Source organism: Saccharomyces mikatae (genome assembly GCF_947241705.1).
Source record: "Saccharomyces mikatae IFO 1815 strain IFO1815 genome assembly, chromosome: 11".
Taxonomy (NCBI): Eukaryota; Fungi; Ascomycota; class Saccharomycetes; order Saccharomycetales; family Saccharomycetaceae; genus Saccharomyces; species Saccharomyces mikatae.
Window position 1 is genome coordinate 596,295 of NC_079266.1, and position 22,739 is coordinate 619,033.

At 37.6% G+C, this 22,739-nt stretch overlaps 12 protein-coding genes across 12 annotated transcripts; 4 read left to right on the forward strand and 8 right to left on the reverse strand.

Annotated features, from left to right (window-relative positions):
* Nucleotides 1–136: 136 nt before the first annotated feature.
* Nucleotides 137–1,171, reverse strand: RPF2 (rRNA-binding ribosome biosynthesis protein RPF2; the record flags this gene model as incomplete). Its single annotated transcript, XM_056223991.1, has 1 exon — nt 137–1,171. The coding sequence occupies one exon, from the start codon at nt 1,169–1,171 to the stop codon at nt 137–139; it is 1,035 nt and encodes a 344-aa protein (XP_056077954.1).
* A 281-nt stretch (nt 1,172–1,452) lies between these two features.
* NUP133 (Nup133p) lies at nt 1,453–4,932 on the forward strand (the record flags this gene model as incomplete). Its single annotated transcript, XM_056223992.1, has 1 exon — nt 1,453–4,932. One exon carries the CDS (start codon nt 1,453–1,455, stop codon nt 4,930–4,932), a length of 3,480 nt encoding a protein of 1,159 aa, XP_056077955.1.
* Nucleotides 4,933–5,064: 132 nt separating this feature from the next.
* Nucleotides 5,065–5,466, reverse strand: DAD2 (Dad2p; the record flags this gene model as incomplete). Its single annotated transcript, XM_056223993.1, has 1 exon — nt 5,065–5,466. The coding sequence occupies one exon, from the start codon at nt 5,464–5,466 to the stop codon at nt 5,065–5,067; it is 402 nt and encodes a 133-aa protein (XP_056077956.1).
* Nucleotides 5,467–5,703: 237 nt separating this feature from the next.
* On the reverse strand, nt 5,704–7,545 carry HBS1 (ribosome dissociation factor GTPase HBS1; the record flags this gene model as incomplete). Its single annotated transcript, XM_056223994.1, has 1 exon — nt 5,704–7,545. The coding sequence occupies one exon, from the start codon at nt 7,543–7,545 to the stop codon at nt 5,704–5,706; it is 1,842 nt and encodes a 613-aa protein (XP_056077957.1).
* A 210-nt stretch (nt 7,546–7,755) lies between these two features.
* Nucleotides 7,756–8,343, reverse strand: MRPL20 (mitochondrial 54S ribosomal protein mL58; the record flags this gene model as incomplete). Its single annotated transcript, XM_056223995.1, has 1 exon — nt 7,756–8,343. The coding sequence occupies one exon, from the start codon at nt 8,341–8,343 to the stop codon at nt 7,756–7,758; it is 588 nt and encodes a 195-aa protein (XP_056077958.1).
* A 179-nt stretch (nt 8,344–8,522) lies between these two features.
* On the forward strand, nt 8,523–11,738 carry PRP16 (DEAH-box RNA helicase PRP16; the record flags this gene model as incomplete). Its single annotated transcript, XM_056223996.1, has 1 exon — nt 8,523–11,738. One exon carries the CDS (start codon nt 8,523–8,525, stop codon nt 11,736–11,738), a length of 3,216 nt encoding a protein of 1,071 aa, XP_056077959.1.
* Nucleotides 11,739–11,860: 122 nt separating this feature from the next.
* Nucleotides 11,861–12,898, reverse strand: OMA1 (metalloendopeptidase; the record flags this gene model as incomplete). Its single annotated transcript, XM_056223998.1, has 1 exon — nt 11,861–12,898. The coding sequence occupies one exon, from the start codon at nt 12,896–12,898 to the stop codon at nt 11,861–11,863; it is 1,038 nt and encodes a 345-aa protein (XP_056077960.1).
* A 171-nt stretch (nt 12,899–13,069) lies between these two features.
* On the reverse strand, nt 13,070–14,083 carry TVP38 (Tvp38p; the record flags this gene model as incomplete). Its single annotated transcript, XM_056223999.1, has 1 exon — nt 13,070–14,083. One exon carries the CDS (start codon nt 14,081–14,083, stop codon nt 13,070–13,072), a length of 1,014 nt encoding a protein of 337 aa, XP_056077961.1.
* A 217-nt stretch (nt 14,084–14,300) lies between these two features.
* On the reverse strand, nt 14,301–17,030 carry TGL4 (triacylglycerol lipase; the record flags this gene model as incomplete). Its single annotated transcript, XM_056224000.1, has 1 exon — nt 14,301–17,030. The coding sequence occupies one exon, from the start codon at nt 17,028–17,030 to the stop codon at nt 14,301–14,303; it is 2,730 nt and encodes a 909-aa protein (XP_056077962.1).
* A 616-nt stretch (nt 17,031–17,646) lies between these two features.
* PXL1 (Pxl1p) lies at nt 17,647–19,800 on the forward strand (the record flags this gene model as incomplete). Its single annotated transcript, XM_056224001.1, has 1 exon — nt 17,647–19,800. The coding sequence occupies one exon, from the start codon at nt 17,647–17,649 to the stop codon at nt 19,798–19,800; it is 2,154 nt and encodes a 717-aa protein (XP_056077963.1).
* A 441-nt stretch (nt 19,801–20,241) lies between these two features.
* On the forward strand, nt 20,242–21,024 carry SRL3 (DNA-binding protein SRL3; the record flags this gene model as incomplete). The annotated part of the gene is made up of 1 exon (XM_056224002.1): nt 20,242–21,024. One exon carries the CDS (start codon nt 20,242–20,244, stop codon nt 21,022–21,024), a length of 783 nt encoding a protein of 260 aa, XP_056077964.1.
* Nucleotides 21,025–21,420: 396 nt separating this feature from the next.
* On the reverse strand, nt 21,421–22,653 carry SRP40 (Srp40p; the record flags this gene model as incomplete). The annotated part of the gene is made up of 1 exon (XM_056224003.1): nt 21,421–22,653. The coding sequence occupies one exon, from the start codon at nt 22,651–22,653 to the stop codon at nt 21,421–21,423; it is 1,233 nt and encodes a 410-aa protein (XP_056077965.1).
* Between the last annotated feature and the right edge of the window lie 86 nt (nt 22,654–22,739).

A 22,739-nucleotide genomic window follows, 5' to 3' on the forward strand; every position in this document is an offset into this window, starting at 1 on the left:
CTGATTATTCAGCTAGCATAGATAAATAGAAAAAATAAAAATAAGGGCCAAAAAAAATCATTCATAATATACATAGAGAATTATTTTTTTACCTTACATTATCAATAGTATACAAAGTTTACAAAGTTTATGGGTCTTATTTCTTCTGTCTTTTAGCAGATGGTTCAATATCAGTGGCACTGACGAATTCTTCCTCGTATTCTTGTCCATCATCAGAATATGATGCTTCATCTTCGTAATCCTCATTGACTTCTCCATCACCTTCCTCTGTGCCTTGGTCGAATTTGGATTTTAAACCTTTCATCTTCCTTGTTTGTAATTTACCTAAGTCTTGTTTACCCATATGGATTCTACCCAATTTATCTCCCATAATATCCAATTCTACGTTCTTCTTCGTCTTCATTTCTAATTGTCTTGGTTTCTTGTGAGCTTCTGTGACCATGTCTGGACTTGGAGTATGAATTCTGCCTATTTTGAAATCCAGACGAGGCCCAATCTCTACCAATTCAATCCTTGGTAGTCTCTTACCACCTTGATCACTCTTATAACTCTTTAGTTTGTAAACACGAAACAAAATGTTTGGTAATGGTTCACCATCTTGAAAGTCACCTTGGATGGTGACGGAAACGACGTGCTGCAAGCCTGCAACATCTTGTAAATCAGTGGTTTCACCTCTAAAGAAATCTAAAAACAAAGATTTAACTTGCTTGTATACAGGATGTGTATCAAATGCAGCACCTTGGAATGTAAACATAGGTTTTAACCCGACGGTAAATGTTAAATTCTTGAAGTCGGATAACAACTTGAAATTATCTACGACCATTAACTCAATCATATCGTACACTTTATATCCGAATGTACGTACAAAGGTCATATTATTTTTACGTTTTTTGGAACTCGTCATCAATACCATCAATGAGCAGTCATTCTTTTCACTAAAAAACTCTAACGGTGCCATATCTTCAAAAGGATGAATATCATTCTTACGATTGAATCTCTTCATATCTGGCTTCTTCAGGGCACTCAAATCTACCATAATATCATGTAGATTCTTGTTACAGGTTTGACCTGGAATGAAGAGCGCTTGTTTGACATTCTCTACCAATTTGGCTTCTCTCTTTACCAAAGCTCTCTTGGCTCTTGCATTCTTGGGCTTTACAGTTCTAATCATTTCTTCTGCCAATATTCTCCTACGTTTCTCGTTTCAAAATGTTCGGTACAACTCATCTATGTACCAATATCTTTTCAATACTACTCCACTATAAAAGAAAAATCGATCCTTAGCTCATCGCAAAAATGAAAAATTTTTAAACCGTCGATCACGATATAATTTAGAATTTAGGAATCAAAATAGCTAAATAAATCTAAACATACACCATTTAGCTAAAGGGTCTAGAGGTCCTCATACGTAACGTTATATTCAACCCACTTGAAGCACGTTGAGATATCAATATGAGTGAAAAAAGAGCGCACCTTCGGTTGCGGAAGGAACTTAGTGTGCCCATTGCGGTGGTTGAAAATGAATCCCTAGCGCAATTATCCTACGAGGAGGAAAGCCAGGCTTCTCTGATGGATATTTCTATGGAGCAACAACAGTTAAGGTTACATTCAAATTTCGATAATTCGAAGGTCTTTACAGAAAATAGCAGATACATAGTCAAAACCCTCCAGACAGACTACAATAATGGGTTTAGGAACGATGATGAATTGAATGGATATATCGATATGCAAATTGGATATGGACTAGTCAATGATCACAAGAAAGTTTACATCTGGAATGTTCATTCCACTCAAAAGGATACTCCTTACATCACTGTACCATTTCGTTCTGGTGATGATGATGATGATGAAATAGCTATTGTGCCCAAGTGTATACTAACTTTCCCTGCTACAATGGACGAATCTCCATTAGCACTCAATCCCAATGATCAGGATGAAACTGGTGGGCTTATTATTATCAAAGGCAGCAAAGCGATATATTATGAGGACATCAATTCTATAAATAATCTGAACTTTAAGTTATCTGAAAAATTCTCTCACGAATTGGAATTGCCTATTAACTCTTCAGACGGCGAAAAATGTGACCTCATCTCAAACTGCGAACCAGCTGGTATAGTTCTCACTACAAATTTTGGCAGGATTTTTTTTATAACGATTAGAAATTCCATGGGAAAACCCCAATTGAAATTAGGCAAGCAGTTAAATAAACCTTTCAAGTTAGGTATCTGGTCCAAAATCTTCAACACAAACAGTTTAGTTGTCTCCCTACGTAATGGACCGATTTTAGGTAAGGGAATGAGGTTGGTTTATATTACTACCAACAATGGAAACTTCCAAACATGGCAATTATCCGCCACCCATTCACACCCAACGAAATTGATTGATGTTAGTATTTTTGAAGCCATTTTGGAGTCTCTACAAGATTTATATCCGTTCGCCCATGGTACGTTAAAAATTTGGGACTCCCATCCATTACAGGATAAAAGTGCACATCTTTTCCTATCTTCTATTTACGATGGTTCCAGCAATGAAACGTATTATATCCTTTCTACGATAATATTTGATTCTTCTTCAAATAGTTTTACTATCTTTTCAACCTATAGACTGAACACGTTTATGGATTCGATAACTGACCCAGACTTCAAACCTAGAATATTCATACCTCAGATGGAGAATGCTAATGATGCTAATGAAGTTACCTCTATTTTGGTTATGTTCCCTAATGCTGTGGTAATTACTCAAGTTAACTCAAAACTAGATTCTACTTATTCATTGAGAAGAAAATGGGAAGATATTGTCAGTCTTAGAAGTGACATCAAGATTATTGGTTCCGGTTATGATTCAAATTCTTTATACGTTTTAACCAAACAAATAGGTATGCTACAGTTCTTTATGAAAGAAAATGAGGGCCAATATTCTAAATCAGAAGCTGGATTTGTCAAATCTCATGTTGACCAAGCCGTTTATTTTTCGAAAATAAACTCTAACCCAATAGATTTCAATTTACCACCAGAAATTTCACTAGATCAAGAATGCATAGAGCATGATTTAAAGTTAACAAGCGAGGAGATTTTCCACTCTAATGGTAAATACATACCACCCATGTTAAATACTTTGGGACAACACCTCTCTGTTCGTAAAGAGTTTTTTCAAAATTTCTTGACTTTTGTTACTGAGAACTTTAACTATAAAATATCACCCGAACTGAAATTGAATTTGATTGAAAAATTTGAGATTTTGAATTGCTGTATCAAGTTTAATTGCATCACGAGACAATCTGATGTATTAAACGATATATGGGAAAAGATTTTATCAAATTATAACTTAACTCATAATGAACACTTAACCACTGAAATAATTGTCATCAACCGTCCCGATATATTTCCTGTAATATTTAAACAATTTTTGAATCATGTTATATTTGTTCTGTTCCCATCACAAAATCAAAATTTTAAACTAAGTGTTACCAATTTAATCAACTCATGCTTTTATGATGGAATTTTAGAGGAAGGGGAAAAAGCTCTAAGATATGAACTTTTGGAGTTGGACCCAATGGAGGTTGATACATCCAAACTACCATGGTTCATAAATTTCGATTACTTAAACTGTATCAACCAATGCTTCTTCGATTTTACGTTTGCATGTGAAGAAGAAAAGAACTTGGTTTCTTACAATGAAAGTTTGCTGAAAATTGCTAAAATCTTATATTATCAGTTCAACCAATTCAAAATATGGATTAGTACTCAACCCGATGGATCTATGAATGTAAACGAAAACTCTGTAAGTGTGAACAATCTCTACGAAGACAACCATTTGGATTGGAACCACGTACTTTGTAAGGCAAATTTGAAGGAACAATCTATTCAAATAGCGGAGTTTTACAAAGATTTACCTGCGTTGGTGCAAACATTACAAACTTTAGATCAAAATGCTCCAACAACCCTATCATTGTATGAGACATTTTTTAATGAGTTTCCTGAGGAGTTTAGTTTTACATTATTTGAATACTTGATCAAGTACAAGAAACTGAACGACCTTATGTTTAAATTCCCCCAGCAACACAACGTTTTAGTTAAGTTTTTCCAACAGTTGGCTCCAAAGTACGGTCATGTGGCGTGGATCCAACAAATTTTGGATGAATCTTATGCAGATGCCATGAATACTTTGAAAAACATTACCGTTGATGATTCGATGGAGGGAAAAAACTTGAACGAATGTGAATTACACTTAAATGTTGCGAAATTAAGCTCGCTGCTAGTCGAGGAAAAAAAGTTAGACACTAATAATCTGAGAAAAATTCAGTATAATTTAGATACGATCGACGCTGAAAAGCGTATTTCGAGCAAGCTGAGGAAAGGTGAAGTTCAGATATGTAAACGTTTCAAGAGCGGGCAAATCAATATGGTTTTCAATATATTAGAGGAAAAGCTTAAGTCAGCAAGTGTAATCGATCTAACGGATCTTATTGAATTCTATTCTATGCTAGATGATGAAGAGAGCTTATTCATACCGTTGAGGCTGCTTTCGGTTGACGGAGACCTATTAAATTTTGAAATCAGAAAGTTTTTGAATGCCTTGATTTGGAGAAGAATAATTCTACTTGATAATAGCAAAGAAGGAGATAAACTACTTCAGCATACAGTCACACGAATGTTTGATGAAGAACTATTCAAAGGCAATGACTTTCCCTTGCCCAATTTAAACCTTCTATGCGACAAAGCGTTAGTGACGCCAGAATATATCAATAAAACATATAGTAAATTTTCCGTTGACCTGAACACCATACGCGAGGAAATAGGTGAAGAGATAGCTCAGTTGGAAAGGTTGAACTCAGATAACTCACTAGAGATAAAGTTGCACTCAACAATTGGTTCTGCGGCGAAAGAGAAAGACTACACCATCAATTATGAAACCAACACTGTAGAATACTAATATTTATAACACAATTCTACATATATAATAAACCTTACTGAAGACTAATGTCTTTACATATATATATATCAATGAGTATTATTATCGCAATTACTTCCCATATATCATATAAGACGTTTTAAAAACCGCTTTTTATTCATTACCATCTACCCTAATTCTGACCATTGTCTCCGGCAAAGGAACCAGATCTTCATCATCACCATTACTTTCGCTATTCTTGTCAGTCCTTTGAGTACCAGGGTCTGTTTCGCCTGATGGTTCTGGTTCGCTTCTTTTAAAATCTTTCCATGGCCCTATCTCATAATCACCCTCTGCATATTGTAATAATCCCAAACTAGCTTGTGATATGTTGTTTATTATAGAATCCCAGTTATTCATCAATTCCGCCACCGATTCTGCATTGGTCCCCATTTCTTTTACCCGTTTATTCAGCTCTGTTAGCTGAATTTTTAGACCATCGGTTAAACTGGTTATCTTTTGTAACGAGTGAAGTTCTTTTTGCTTTGTAGCAATTTGCTCATCTATTGAATCCATGTTCACTGTTTAACTTTCAACTTCTTCTGACCTTTTTCTAACAGTTTCCAAGAATCTATGAAGCAAATCATACTACTTTATTACAGCTCTTTCATCCACCCTCCTCTATGTATTGTCTTTTCTTTGTTTTCGCGTTGTATCATATTCCAACATTAGAAAAGGTGTATTACAATATATCAAAACCAAGAAGATTACATACAGAAGCTTATAAACTTGTTTTTATGTATTTTCAGCATCTTACTGTGATATTTCTGATATCTTACCAGCTGCAATGGTTCTACCGTCTTTCCTGAGAACTGCTCTACCTAAACGGTCATTTTCACTAGCAGTTAGTAAAGGAATCCATCTCTTCACTTCAATTAGTTCTATTTCTACTAAAGCTCGTTGTTTAGAACCCAGGTGTCTAACCTTCTTTTTAATTGTGTTGTTATCCTTGTCTATCAATGAAATCAATCTTTTAATCCTAGCAGGTTGCTCCTTAACACCAATGAAAAGGATAAACGGTGTTCCTGGTAGCAAAGGCCTATTCATTTCAAATGTGGTCAACTCCAGGACAAAACACTGTGCCGAATGAATGGATGGATAGTCGACTGATGCTGCCAAATCACCGTTCTGAATATCTTCGGGATAAGCCTTGCGCAATTTCAAGGTGACAAAATCACCTTTGATGGCAACATCAGTCTCTTCGTGGTTTGTTGATTGACCCTGTTGAGAACCCACTTGAATTTTGTCTACAATACAACTTTGCTCAGATGGATATATTGTCAACGACTCACCGGGCTGAATGGAACCTGATTCCAATTTTCCGGATATCAACGCCAATTCGTTGCTGGTTTTCTTCAGTGGGATAATTTCCAACACAGAAAATAAAAATGCATCTTCTTTGCTAATTTCTTCACTCTCCTTAGAAATCTTCAAAGCAGTATTTTCCAAAGTAGACATTAAGTTAGGTCCACTGTACCATTTTTTGACTTCGTCTGTGTATCCTATTTTATAAACACCTTCTCCAGAAAAGCCACTGATAGGTACCCAACTAATATTATCCTCACAAAATCCTATGTCAACCAAGTATGGCAATAGTTTCGATTTGATTTCTTCAAATCTTTGTTGAGACCAGTCCACGTTATCCATCTTGTTCATAGCAATAATCAGATTGTGGATTCCAAAACTGGACGCTAGTAGCATATGCTCCTTTGTTTGCCCGTCCAGATCGAATCCCGATTCGAATGCATTTGCGCTACAGTCAACACAAAGTATTGCCATATCTGCTTGCGATATCCCCATTATAGCGTTTGGTACAAAGTCCCTATGACCGGGAGCATCCACAATAGTAAAACTGGCCCTTTGGGTGGAAAAATGAGATGTGCAAATGGACACTGTTACACCACGTTCGCGCTCTTCGTGTGTTTGATCCATGATCCACGCGAATTTGAAGGACGACTTACCCATAGTTTCACTCTCCTTTTGTAGTTTTCTAAGTTGGGATTGATTGACGATCTTCAGATCGTAAAGAAGCCTCCCCATTAGTGTTGACTTCCCAGCGTCGACATGACCAAGAACAACAAAACTTAAATGAGGTAACGAAGATTCAACAAATGCAGAAATATCTTGGGGCTTCTTGGGTTTGGTTGGCACTGTCGTCTTATAGTACCTCTGAACCGTCTTGTCGTCATCGTCGGCTCCATTATCATCGCCTCCCTCCTCACTCTCTTCTTCGTCAAGCCAATCTGCAAGCCCATTATTTGGCCTTTGCTCTGAAATTGACATGTTTGCTAGTTTTTGAGCAACGTTTCCGGTCCCATTAGCAGCAGCAATTGACTTCTTCGGTGCCTTCTTCTTCTTCTTCAAAGTTTTCTTCAATTCCATTAACGTCGCTTCCAAATCGAAATTGTTATCGAATAACGCTAATTTCAATGAGAGATTATCCCAGCCTTGGTAATCTTGTAATTGCGTCTTCAAAGCAGGGAACACCTCGTTCATGAGCTCGTATTCATCATCGTTCAAATAATCATCAAACTCACCTTCATCGTGAAAGTCCGGTATTTCATCTGCACCATCGCTGTAATCACTGTAAGCCATTTTGATTCTGTCTATAGCGTTCAAATCTGAAGCGTTTCACCCCGTCAAGGTTGCATATATGTCCTACTTAGGCAGTTTAATATTGTCTTTTATGTAATATGCTTAATTCGCAGTAACTGGGAGTGTTTCCGTGAATTGTGATCAATATACGAATACAAAATGCCTTACAGAAGAGTATTTACATGATTGTTATTATATTTATATAGCATTTCACGCCTGATACCACAGCAGTTTTCTACGTTTACGGTCCTCTCTAGCCACACGCCTCTTTTCTTTCCAGCTCGATTGAATGTCTGTCAATCTACTTTCCATATTTTGCACTTGTTGGTCACTTGGCTTCGAAATTAATGATACAAATAACGGCGAAATACCATACTTTGCAGCTAAAAATTTGCGTGTGTACTTTTGAGGATTTTCGTAACGTAATCTCTGGATCTCCTCAATTTCCTGTGGCCCAAGATGGTACGTCTTGCCGTTCACTGTACTCTTACTGACGAGAACATTAGGGCAATGCTGCGGTTTAGCGCCCTGTACAGGTACGTCAAACCCTCGACGAGGATCACTGGCTGCCATAAAGCTACGTGGAATAGTCTCACTGTTAATAGACCCTGTCCCGATGGATTCTGATGGTTGATAGTACATTCCTGGGGCATCTTTGTGTTTGAAGTACCCTTTGTAGTTAGATGCGCTCTTGGTTTTGTTGTAAACCGATGTCACTTGTGTTTGAGGAAACCCAAAATGTTTCCAGATGGATCCACTGGTATGGAAGGATCTGTACCAAACACTTCTGCCGATCATTCTTCGTGCTGTTTCTGCTTTGTCTCTGATGTTCCAGTTTTAACTGATTGTTGAAAGAGTATCTTTTCGCCCTCTCCTGTAGTTTCTTTCATAATAAAAGCGATGAAATGTGAAAAATTCATGGGATGACAGTCAATAATGAGATACAAAAATTCAAAGAAAACTGAAATACCGCTGGTATGGAGCATTTAGGATCCGAGCAGAGGATAAAAGAAATATTCAAGAAACATACTTCAAAAGAATTGACACCTGGGTTGCTATTAACGCTGCAGAAGCTCGCGCAAAGGCCAAATGCTAGTTTAGAACAATTCATTGCCGGATGTAAAGCTTTAACGAAGTTCAACAGTAATAGTACAACAGTTTTTGATGAACTCCGAGAGTTACTGAAAGATAATTCCGAGAAGATCTTGGCAGATCAAATGAAGGCGGCTCCTTCCCTCAACAAGAGAAAGAAATTCAAAATCCATTTAGACCTTGATGATTATGAAGATGAGATAGATTCCCCTGTTCTTAACAAACCCGCATCTTCTAGCACATTATTCAAAAGAATAGATAAAATGAAGGCCAAACAGCTGAAGCAATATCCTTCTACTTTCAAAGATTTCTCTTCAAACAATAAACTGCAGATAAAAAATGGTCAAACTGAAGCAGGGGAACACAAACCGTCTCAAAATAAACTGGCAGAAGAGGACAGGGAATGGTACGACAATTATAACAATCACGGAAACTCGATGCCAGAATCCCTGCCACTATCATGTGAAGATAAAAAAAAATCATACATAATCAAGAATAATGATAATGATGACGCTTTACGAAATAACATTCAATTATACCCGGTTCCATTGAAGCAAAGAATGGAGTGGATCCCTCCTTTTTTATCAAAGTTTGCTCTTGAAAACAAAGTGCCTAGTTCCATCATTGTTGGGTCCATCTCTGACGTCTCCAACCAAGCAGCCTCTTTAGCCATGGTAAACCCATTCAGAAATCCTGATAGCGAATTTTCTGTGAATGCCAAACAGGGTAGTAAGTTGGTTGCTTTGAGAAGGATAAACATGGAGCACATCCAACAATCTCGAGATAATACTAATGTGTCGAACACTGCAATGGGGGAAGTTCTAGGTTTAGAAAATAACCATAGCATCAAAGGTAAGAACCATCAAATACTCAGCAATGATGCAGGAATGTACGCACCGTCAAAAGAGGAGATTAAATGTACTAAAGAGAGCCTCCCTGTGTTCCGCTGCAGATCTCAACTGCTATCACTTATAAGAGAGAATCAAGTAGTGGTAATAATTGGTGAAACAGGCTCAGGTAAAACCACTCAACTTGCTCAATATTTATACGAAGAAGGATACACAAATAGCGAAGGGAAGTCCATTGTCGTCACGCAACCGAGAAGAGTGGCAGCCATGTCCGTTGCTAAAAGAGTTGCATTGGAGATGGATGTTAAACTGGGCAGAGAAGTAGGCTATTCTATTAGATTTGAGGATATGACAGATTCTGAATATACAAAACTTAAGTTTGTCACAGATGGTATTTTGCTCAGAGAAACTTTACTGGATGATACCCTCGATAAATATAGTTGTGTTATTATTGATGAAGCTCATGAAAGATCATTAAATACAGACATCCTACTGGGCTTTTTCAAAATTCTACTGGCACGTAGGAGAGACTTAAAGCTCATAATCACTTCAGCAACAATGAACGCCAAAAAGTTCTCAGCTTTTTTTGGCAATGCTCCGCAGTTCACGATTCCTGGAAGGACCTTTCCCGTACAAACTATTTATACTGCTAATCCTGTGCAAGACTACGTGGAAGCCGCAGTTTCCCAGGCTATCAAGATTCACTTGGCCAATGATTGTTCGAGTGGTGATATTCTTATCTTTATGACAGGTCAAGAAGATATCGAAACAACATCTGACATTTTGCAAGAAAAACTTCTGCAAGTGTATTCCAAGAAATTTGGTACAGAAAAATTTGAAGATATTAGTGATGTCGAGATTCTGCCAATTTACTCTGCATTACCTGCAGATTTGCAATTTAAAATCTTCCGGGACCTGTGTGGCACTAAAAGGAAAATAATCATTGCAACCAATATTGCTGAAACTTCGTTGACTATCAAAGGTATCAGGTATGTGATCGATTGCGGTTATTCTAAATTAAAAGTTTACAACCCAAAAATTGGTCTCGATAGTTTGACAATTACACCCATATCAAAAGCTAATGCTGATCAAAGATCCGGAAGAGCGGGTAGAACTGGACCAGGCACTGCATATAGGTTATACACGGAAGATACTTTTAAAGAGGATATGTATTTACAAACTATTCCTGAGATTCAAAGGACAAATTTGTCAAACACCCTCCTATTGTTGAAATCTCTGAATGTCACTGATGAATTGATTAAGTTTCCATTCATTGACAAACCACCCCTACAAACATTCCTATCTTCATTGTATGAGTTGTGGTTCATAGGGGCCCTAGACATAAAGGGACAGTTGACTCCTTTAGGATTACAGATGGCAAAATTTCCATTGCAACCTTCTCTTTCCAAAATCTTACTGATTGCAGTGCAAAACGGTTGTAGCAGTGAAATGCTAACAATTGTATCCATGCTCTCGGTTCCACAAGTTTTTTATAGACCCAAGGAGAGACAAAAAGAGGCAGATATTGCTAGAAATAAATTCTTTATTGCCAAATCAGATCATTTAACGTTACTGAATGTTTTTGTACAATGGAGGGCAAATAAATTCAGTTCACAATGGTGTAACAAACATTTTGTTCAATACAAGTCACTTGTTAAGGCAAGAGATATTCGAGATCAGCTGTTAACAATCTTGAAATCTCAAGACATTCCCGTCACTTCTTCTGGTAAAGATTGGAATATCATTAAAAAATGTATTTGTTCAGGGTTCGCTCATCAGGCAGCTAAAATATCAGGGCTGCGAAATTATATTCACCTAAAAACTGGTGTAAACGTTAAACTACATCCTACAAGTGCATTACATGGGCTGGGTGACTTACCACCCTATGTTATATATCATGAATTATTAATGACTAGCAATGAATATATTTGTTGCGTCACTTCCGTAGATCCATTTTGGTTGATGGAATATGGTGTACTTCTCTATGATATTAAACGTATAACACATGATCAAGAATCGGATACTACGGGTCTCTTTGGTGAACGCCATGAGCATGTTATTGACGAAGTTGAAGATGAAATAGATATCAATATAAGAGTATGCAAAGATATGAGAAATGACGTAGTACAGGAGCTTAAAATAGCAAACGAATCAAATAGCAGAGAGAATGAACAAAGGTTTCGGGAGCAAAATATCCAAGATAGCAGAGAAAACTCAATAAAACCTTCTAAAAGAAGGAAACCGTTTTTTTAGCCTAAAGGAAATAACTGCATCAATAAGTAAAAGATTCATACATACTTTATAGTTATATACACGCATAGATTGAAAAAGGAATCATTTTGACACAAAAGAAAAAAACATAATGCGAAGAGTGCCTATATGGAAAAGAAACTTTTATAATAGTTCCCCATACTGCCACAGTCGGACTGTTCATATATTTCACTAGCTTGTGGCAACCATTTCGCCATATTTTCTATTCTACGAGTGCTTGCTGGATGTGTACTTAAGAACTCCATATTTACAACTTCGCCCCCGTTCAGTTGCTTCTCAAAGTTTGCCATTCTTTCCCACACTTTTATAGATTCTCGTGGTTGAAAACATGCCCTTGACATTATCATTAAACCGATGTAGTCAGCTTCGGTCTCCATCTGTCTTGATGCTGGCATTCGCAAAAATCCATCCAATAGCAGATTATTGATGACATTAGCTCCGGTAACAGTATATAATACCAAGCCTAATAGAGAATATATCGGAGCTTTCGATAAGTTTTCAGCAGTGTGTCTTGCCAGTTGGTGAGCAAATTCGTGAGCTAAGACAGTGGCAATCCCATCGTCATTAGCACAAATGGGTAAAATAGAACTGAATACGAACACCTTCCCCCCTGGTAAAACAAATGCATTTGGTGAGGCAGTTGGATCATTGACCACATGTATTTCCCACTTGATTCCATCCAGCAATGAGTTGTCTACGCTAGGGTCCTTGTAAGCAGCTTCGACGATCTTCATAAAAATGTTCTCAATTTTAATGGACAACGGATGATGTGAAGGTAAGATTGCCTGCTGAGTTTGTCTCCAAGTTGCCTTATATGTGTAATTTCCGATAGTCAACTCTAATGGACGCGATACCCAGATGAATCTGGACCTGTCGCTTACTGGTGCTCTATCCAAATGCGTGAAATAAAACAAGGAACAACCACCGAATAATATGGCCAAGTATTTTCTTGATGACTTGTCGAGAAGAAAATTCTTGAATGATGATTTTTGGGAATAGTCCCCGTTGTCAAATCGACGATATGAAGGACCGTTGTTGTAGTTGTAACGCCGCGTTAACTTGACACTAGATAACGAAGGCTTTGAGAATCCTCCATTGATCACTTTTCTGAATCCCTTAAACCTAATGATATTACGCAACATTTCTTATCTTTCAAGGTTCTTCAACTAAACTTCGAATGAGTTATGCCCTTTGAAAAACTACTTTTTGTCTTTTTAGTTCTTTATATCGGGTGTATAAATTAGTAAAAATGGTGTTTTGAATTGTCTATTTAAAATCCATTTACCTAAGCATATATGAGTGTATACAGAGGATTATACCTCAAAAGACATTTCCGGTAGTTGATCAGGAGATACTTGACGGTCTCTGCTCTGTAGTTCCAGATATCTCTTCTTAGTTTTGAAGTATAGGAGCCATGCAGTTAGACTTAGGATTATCAAGGTAACTAAAATGCTTATCAAATCAAATACTCTAGACCCTGTAGATTCCGATTCTGCAAGACTTTTTATACGAGAGCCTATAAAAAGGTAGATGAATAGTTTTGGCGTGGTTATTACGTTAGCGATAGAAAAGTTGCGTACTGAGATACCGTAAACACCAGCTATGGCGCCATTAGTTAAAGAGTACGGAAAAGGACATAATCTCAGTAGAGCCAGAATCCAATAACTATTATTTTCTTGAAGAATGGAAGCCAGTGCCTCGAATCTCTTATTCAAATGCACTAATTTCTCTGCCCTTGAATGTAAGATAGTTTTGAATACAATGAAAGAGGCAATGGAGCCTGTTACAGATCCGAACGCCAGCGTAATCCACCCTTCAAAACTAACACCATAAATCAACCCAGTAGTGGTGGATAATAAGGAGTAACCAATCATAGGGGGGAATGCAACAAAGAATGTTAGCACTATTAAAATGAAATGTGTCGACATCTTTTCTTTTAAGTCATTTGAAGTAACAACAACTTTATGTAAAATCACATTATGGAAGATTAGCAATAAGATTCCCATTATTATCACCATTACACTGAAAATATAAATTATAATCTGTTGCCACAATCTTAATGAATAAAAATAAAACTGAAATTTTTGAACATTCTTCCTAAGATTATGCATCAACCTTTCTCTGGCAGACATGTTATAAATATCCAAAAAGTCATTATCATTAACATCTATCTCATCATTGAACATCAATCCAGCATTAGTCCCGACTCTTTGCCCATTATCATTATTCGGCATAATATCGTTGTCAAGATCTTCGAAATAACCGTCAAATTCATCGTCGTCCTCCCTGCCCACATTAGCATTCCCTGATTCGTAAGATTGAGTCATTTGTGTAGCTAATATTCTTCTTTCATCAGAAACGATAAAACCTTCAAAAATTGTTGAAGAAATGGTTTTCTAGGGTGGCTTTTTTCTAAGCACGATTTGAAAGAAAATATCGTTTTCCATATTCGCTCTGGAAGGTTCAAATGAGAAAAGGCCATTCGATTTAATATATACATAAAAAAAATATATAGAGAATACGTTAGCAAGCACCTCCTTCCTACTAGGGAGTATTAGTAGTGCTTTTGTGCTGCACCGAAGATGAAGGCCTCGATTGAAATATTGTGCTCTTAGTAGCTTGGGAAGGGGGCCTTCCATCAACGCTATGACGCCTGAAATTACTTGCTAAGTCGCTATGAATTCCTGCGTTTGCATCGAAACTACTTATCAGTCTCAATGTAGGATGATCTTCCTTATCTGGACCTGTATACAATATGTTGCTACTGCTAACCCATTTTCTGTTCATGTGTTTTAGATATCTATTTTTTCGGCCAAAATGCAGTTTCTTGTCTACCATGGTAGGTGTTTCAATACTGGCAGAATGTGGGATAAGTTCGTGAATTTCTGGATTATAGGTCTTGACATCCATAGGAAGCATCAGTCGACCTATGCTTGCCTTTTTTTGCAGAATTGGTGGTGGGAGCCCATTGATTTTGTTAGATTGTCTCAGTATTCTAGATGTGGGAGAAGAAACAGAAAATGAAAAGGATTTGGCTGGCCGTCTTGATGTTGAAATAGTGTCTGATTTCCTTCTTTGGTGACGTGGATTCAGTGAGGCAGAGGTTATAGAATACCGCGGCCTAAACCCAGAAGGTGACCGCCCATATGTGCTTGCATTTTCACGTAACAACAATAATGAGTTTGTCGATTCAGATTCTAAAAGGTTGTCATCCAACACGTTGGAAATATGGTTATCACCTTTAGTTGGAGTCCTAGTTAGCAACGTCGTACTTGCTGGATCTTTGGATTCCTCCGAGGTTTGCTCCGGAGCTTTGATTAATCCTATGACTGAATCTGCGAACTGAAACGGGGTTTTCAGAGAAGAGGTCACAATCATTCTACCTTTAATATAAGAGATCGCCTTATCCAAAGCAAACTCTTGACCACAGTGATTTTGAATAATAGACACTTTGGGCCATGTAGCTCTTGCACCGTTGGTAATTTCCCTTAATAAAAACTCTTTCGTTGGATTTGATAAGAGCTCCTTTATCCTGAAAAGCATACTCATGTCAGGCAAAATAGTAATGTCACCGGAATATTGTTGAGATAATACCGACCTTAGTTTTGTAAGAGCATTTTTAGCTATCCCCATTTCACTTCCTATTTCTAAAATATGAATGGCTTCGTTGGCCATAAAATTGTATATGCTCGATAGGTTTTGCTTTAGTCGTGCACTAAATTCATCTTCAATTTCTCCACCCACACAGGATAGTGATAATTTCAAAAACGGGAAGACGTGAATATTAACTTGGCAAGCAATAATATGATCCACATTAAACATTTCGGAGAGACGAGAAATGGGCAAGTCATTGTCCACAGAACCATCGACAAATTTAACAGAACTACTACCAGTCCACGGTTTTCTTTCTCCCGTCCTGGGGTCTTTTTCATAAAGTGGGCTCGAGGGGAAAATACCCGGCAACGAACATGATGCGCATACTGCAGACCAAATAAGAACGTTTGGTGCTGTCAAATTATTCAATAAGCGTGGTTGTTCAAATAATGATGCTGGTGAGACGGTTATATTCAAGATTTTCCCCGTTCGGTTGTATGCTTCCCTGAACGTTAAATCTCCTAAAAATTCAATCATTGTATTTACCAAATGCTTGTTATCAAACCACGTACCGTTCTTGAAAAATCTGGATATCTTTATCAACAAATTTTCGCTTTCACTCTTTTGTTTGTCATCTTTGAAAATGTTGAATTCTTTCTCTAATATATGGTTGAGTAAAACCGGAATTTCTTCTTTATGATGAACAGATAATATACTGGCTACAATTGCACCGGCACTGCTACCGCTGATCACTCTAGGTAATAAATCTAGTTCGAATAACGTACCAAGAACACCAATGTGGAAAAGACCAAAAGTACCACCTCCACTAAGAACTAAAGCGGTCCGACCGATATTCCTTCTTGTTTGTTGCAGTATACCCAAAAGGTAACTATCATCAAGATCGGACTCCATTAAAGATTCCAGTGCTAGCCTGGACTCCATCATATACTCGTCAATCAGATACTTGGTACCAACATGAGAATGCCTATATAGGTTCACGTTCCCCATATTCCCCAGATTCCGCACCCAATTGGTCCTAATGATGTATAATAGTTGTCCATAGTTCCTATTTAAGCGCTCTTCACGCATTCTGGATGTTAAATCTTTTATTAATTTGTAATCATACAAAGGGCTTTCCAACTTCTGTTTCCATGCTATTTTTCCAGTGAGGTCATCAAGTCTTGCACCTGCAGAAGACCATTCTTCAAAAGACATCGCATGTTGTTTCTGTGAACAGACCTTGTCTATCAAAATGTCTTTTTCATAATTTCCCACAAAGACATTGTAAAGGAATGATTTGCACCTCCTGGCTAAAGTTATCGCTTGCTCTTCTTCGTCTTCTTCATCCACCTCAATCATTTCGATATCGTTATTCTCATTTTCGGTGGCTGTTTCCTGTCCGTCGTCGAATTTCTCCTCGTTTCCTGTGATCAGATTGAAATTCACTCTATGTGTAGTTTTGTTCCTACTAGCTTGCAGCCTTTTATCAACATCCTCGACCTCTCTTTCGATATTAGCATTATTCTTATTGATCTTGCCTGACTTGTTCTTAGGTCCCAAAATGGGGATTATATTTTGAGAACTTCCCAGAATCTGTTCGTAATATTTTTCAATTAGTTGTTGCGTAACAAGGAGGGGCTTATTTTGTGTAGATGTAAGATCTGATATTTTGCTGCTCATCAGACTTCTGTTACATGTACGTATATATACCCTTCGCCAATGACTACAACACCAATTTTGCTGGTCAAATTATTAGATGTTAACACTCTTTACAGATGTGAAAATGCATTATTGGCAATCTATAAGTTCTAAACTTTATAATTGTGGTTTTGCATTCATGATCGCAAATATCGTATAAAAGGGTAACAATTACGACCCTAATATGCCCTACCTTTTTTAAAACCCTTAAATAATATTTGTTCTTTTTAAGCTTTTAACCTAACAAGATATCATTGTAAGACCTAATGAACTTTTCAACGCGCTTGGCCCTAACTCTCTCGAATTTTTCAGTTCGCGTTCTTCTTCAATTCACGAACAATGAAAATATCAGCAAATGATGATAATAGTGAGGAAGCTGAAGGGTTCCAATTTTGGAGAGTAGCTTTAAAATTAAATCTCGTTGCGTTGTCCATTTTTCACATCACTTGGTTAGAATAGAATAGCCGAATTTTTCAAAGGGCCAAGATATTTTTCTTCTATCAGACAAGTGGAGTATTATTGAGCTCCTTTAGAAATAATAGTGGATAAAGTACGAGAAAATAGAAGGACAAACTGGAGTAGTAAAACGCCTAATTTGATGTCTAACTCAATTTATGGTTCTCCCTTTCCAAAAATAAACCCGAAAGTCCGCTACAAGACAGCTCTAGAGAGAGCAGGGTTTGATACTAAGCCGCGTAGTCCGTTCAGTAGTCAGAGGAACGCTTCAACAGGAAGTTTACAAGCTTCCGTGAGATCACCGCCGATAATCCGTCAAAGGAATGTGTCTGCTGCACCGTCTGTACCGGTCACGATAAGGAGCGCATATACTATGTCTTCAAAGGGTACACATTCTTCCAGGAAGGACGAGTCTGGCATTTATCCGCTCCCTGTGCTGGTCGATAGTAGGAGACAGAGTGTCTGTCCTTCAAATAATAACAACATTTCATCTTCAAGAGACACTAAAGTGTCTCATCCTATTTCCAAAGCGAATGAGCGTGCCTCACAGGACGATCCCTTCCGTTTCGACCGTAACTTAGACCATTACAGAGAACAGGATGCTTCTGCTAGACATACGAATGAATCATCTGCTAACGCAGGCCACTCCCTTTTCAATTTTGAACAAGAAAACACTAATAATTCTAGAGGGGAGCAGGATTTGAGTCCCATCGAAAGAAGTTTTATGATGTTGACTCAAAACGACACTGCAAGCCTTTTCAATTCTATCAATCAAACCAATAATGGCAGTGCTTTCGAGCGAGAGCTCGAACTTGAACAACAAGAAGACGAAAAAGAAGAAGAAGAAAATGACGACAAAAGCTCCATCAAATTTGAGAAGACAGAACAACAAGAAGAAAACGATGTAAAAAGCTTAAATTTCGAACCACATCCTGAACTACAGGTAAATTTGAGCAAAGATGAGTTGCTTCAAGAAAACTATCCGGAAGAACAACGAGAAGAGCAAACAAAAATGGTCAACAGTATTCCGGAAATCAATGTTACGCGAGAAAGTGCTACACCACGCTTATTCATTGATACATCATACAGCAGTGAACCGACAGACTCTAAATTATTCCCTCATGATAATTTTGCGGGCATAGAATCTTCAATGAAACAGAAATCATCTGGCGTTTCGTCATCGTCCACAAGCGTAGGGGATTTAAGTCTCGATGGCACAAGTGAAAAACGTCTATCAACGGCTTCGTCAGATAATATCGAAACACCATACACTGCTACGAATCTGCAGGTTGAACAATTAATTGCTCAATTAGATGACGTTTCACTATCCAGAAATGCCAAGCTCGATATGAACAATAATTCTTTGAACGTAGTAGACAGAAAAGCATCTAGATTTAAAAAGTCAAGTGCATATTTATCTGGGTACCCCAGAATTAACACACCTGCAGCGCAGGAAATATCCGTTATGCAAAATAGCGGTGAAAACTTGAGCAGACAAAGTCTTTCAGTGGATAAAGACGACATTGATGACGACGTACCCTCTACTTCCACAACCAATGGCGGTACACCAATTTTTCACAAGTTTAAACAGTCAAATGTTCAGTACTCTGATGTTGAAGAAAATAGCTCGCAAAACAATTTCAAAGCAGAAGTCCCTACAATTGAAGCTTTACAATTGGAGCACAAGCATAATATAACAGATTTGAGAGAAGAGGCTGATGGTTCTAGATTGGATGATTCACAATCATCAGTTAATGCCAGGTCTATGGGGCACAGCTCTGATGCAGATTATAAAGAGACAGAGCCTACTGAATTAAAATATCCCCCTGGAGAGGGCCCTTGTAGAGCATGCGGTTTGGAAGTCACAGGAAAAAGAATGTTTTCCAAAAAAGAAAACGAACTGTCGGGACAATGGCACCGTGCATGTTTTAAATGCATCGAATGTGGTATTAAATTTAATAAACACGTTCCTTGTTATATTTTGCGGGATACACCTTACTGTCAAAGGCACTATCACCAGGAAAATCACAGTATTTGTAAAGTTTGTTCGAACTTCATAGAGGGGGAATGTCTGGAAAATGATAAGGCCGAAAGATTTCATGTTGATTGTCTAAACTGTTTCTTGTGTAAGACCGCCATTACCAATGATTACTATATATTTAACAAGGAGATTCCATTGTGCGGCAATCACGACATGGAAGCTCTTTTGAAGGAAGGTATTGATAGCGCTACATCGAGCAATGATAAAAACAATACTCTCTCTAAAAGGAGGACAAGACTCATCAATTTCAACTAGCATATCTATTCATCTGTCTTCCCACACACAAGCTTCATAACATTCTTTATTGGTTCTTTTTTCTTATATATTTAGTTCAGCCTTGTTCATTCATACATTTGTATACCGCAGGAAAAAATAAATCTGCATATCTATACCTTCTACACTGATTTCATTACTTATAAAGATCATTTTTTAAAATTTTCCACGTTGTGTTTTTCTCAACAATAGCTCTATAACGTAATTTTACGCGTTTTGTGATTACAAAGGATTTCTATTTTTGGACATTCTCGTACCGGTGCATTAAAAGTTAAAAGCTGAAAAGAGAATAGGAGTTAGAGAATAGAGAATAAGAAAATTTATTTAAAGGGAAGGCAAGTAATGAAGTATCTAGCCATTTGTCGTGTTTTCCTCAACAGAAGAAAAATTTCAGAACAAACTAGTAAACAGTAGGCCAGTATAATGTTTCTGAAAATACCTAATTGGGAAACAGTAAATGAGACACCCAAATCAAGAGTCTTAACAATAAACGAGTTGATCTCGCCCAACTTGGATACAGAGTCTAAGAGACTTCTGGCAACTCCAGTAAGAAGGTACTGTGAAACTTCTGTAAGTGAAGTGCAAGAGTCTCCTACGTCTGCGCACTCTCCTAGTGACGGCGAAAGCCCTACCTATCAATATAACACTCAATTTCACTTTCCAGCACCATCAACCCCTAGAACTCCCGATTCTAAGACTGAGGAAAAATATCTATGCTCAACACCCGCATTGATTTCTCCCACAGCAATTGTTGAGGACGAAAACAACGATTCTGTGCAAGAGTTTTCAAGAACTTTAAAGTCGAGGCTGAATTGTGCAATGGTTAAACTATCACGAGAGCATGAAGGTAATTGCCCGACGATGAAAGGGCAGTTTTCTGGGAATAATCAAGCGGCTTTGATTCCTCCTCCTCCAACCGAAAAGATACGAAAGGGTTCTTATAGCAATAAATTTGCTACCAAACATAGGCGTTGCCAGTCATTAGATGAATCTAAAAAGTTTTTGAGTTCTCTGGAAGATTCTTCCGCTCATGCAGCATTTTTAAAGGCAATTTCGTCTAAAAACATCAAGGACAATAACATAAAAAATGTTAATGTTTCACCGTTACGATGGTCTTCTCATAAAAGAACACAAAGTACACAGGAGAACTCTTTGCAAGAGTTTGTTGCTATTGACACTCTATTGAAGATGTCGTTATCGAACTAAAGTTGATGGTTCAATTTTCACTTATACATTCATTTCGTGGCTTTTTTTTTTGTTTATATACTATTATTTAGTTTGCAGAGTTCGGGGAAAGAAAAAGAAAAAAGTCTGCTATTACAGCCAAAATATAAAGAAAGAATTAAAAGATCGAAAAAACTCTTACAGAATGCTTGGTTGTCAAAGGACGTCGGTACCCAAAGGAGACATATTATTTCTGGTCGTTTGATTTTTCTTCTTTCAAAGGTAGACAATATATAATATTATCATTACTACTACTACTACTATTATTATTTTTATTTTTATTATTATTATTATTACTTTTGTTATGATTGCAATCAGTTTGCTCTACAAGATAGTTGAGATCACTTTAAAAGAACTGTGGTTTTCGCTTTTCTCTTTTCAATCTTGGAATTTGTATGAACCACTTTCCAAAGTGATTGAACCACCCCTATAAGAACCCCTCTTCATTTTATTTTTATTTTTAGTAAAATCTTTACCTCTTACTCTACCTAATTTTTCATTTGCCATTTCACCCCATGTTCCAGCAGCACCTTTGTAAGTGTTGTCTGTTAACTCCCAAGCTTCAAAATTGATCTTCGATCTTTCTACTCTGGAAAAATGCTTTCTTTGACCATCTTTAATTTCATCATTTCCGGCCGGAATGTTCAATTTACTAGCACTGGACGATTCGGATGCTGATGGAGTTGGCTCGTTAGAAGAAGCAGGTGTTTCTTCGGCATCGGACTCGACTGCAGATGCCTTTCCGGCTTCCGGTTCAGAACTAGAATCTGAATCGGAAGAGTCAGATGAAGATGTGGAATCGCTGGAACTTGAGTCGGAGTTAGAAGTTGAAGAATCTGAGTCAGAATCAGATGAAGAGTCGCTAGAGCTAGAGCTGGAGCTAGATTCTGAATCAGACGAAGAAGAACTGCTGGAACTAGAATCTGAATCGGAAGAGTCAGATGAAGAAGAACTGCTGGAACTAGAATCTGAATCGGAAGAGTCAGATGAAGAAGAACTGCTGGAACTAGAATCTGAATCGGAAGAGTCAGATGAAGAAGAACTGCTGGAACTAGAATCTGAATCGGAAGAGTCAGATGAAGAAGAACTGTTGGAACTAGAGCTAGAACTAGAGCTGGATTCAGAATCAGAATCAGAATCAGAAGAAGAAGAACTGCTGGAACTAGAGCTTGAATCAGAATCCGAATCAGATTCGGAGGAGGATGAAGATGACTTGCTGGAAGTTTCCGGTTGAGTCTTTGCTTTCTTAGTTTTCTTAGCGTCTTCATTATCAGATTCTATTGCTCTCTTCTTAGTTTCATTTTCTGCCTCGGATTCTGAAGAAGATTCACTTGAACTAGAACTAGAACTAGAGCTGGAGCTGGAGCTGGAGCTAGAAGAGGAAGATCCACTGGAACTGGAGTCAGATTCACTGGAAGAATCCGAGTCACTGGAACTTGAGCCTGAGCTCGAACTAGATGCTGAGGATGATGAGCTAGATTCAGAATCACTGCTACTCGAAGAGGAGGAAGAAGAGGAGGAAGAAGAGGAGGAAGAGGATTTCTCTTCTGTGTCCTTTTCTTTAAGACTTAGTTTTGGTACTTCATCAACTATAACTTTCTTGGAACCCATTTCTGTGTATTCTTATGTGCTATGCGACTTAACTATCTCTCTTGCTTCAAATAAAAGTGCGATGAGTTGGATACTTCTTCATCAAT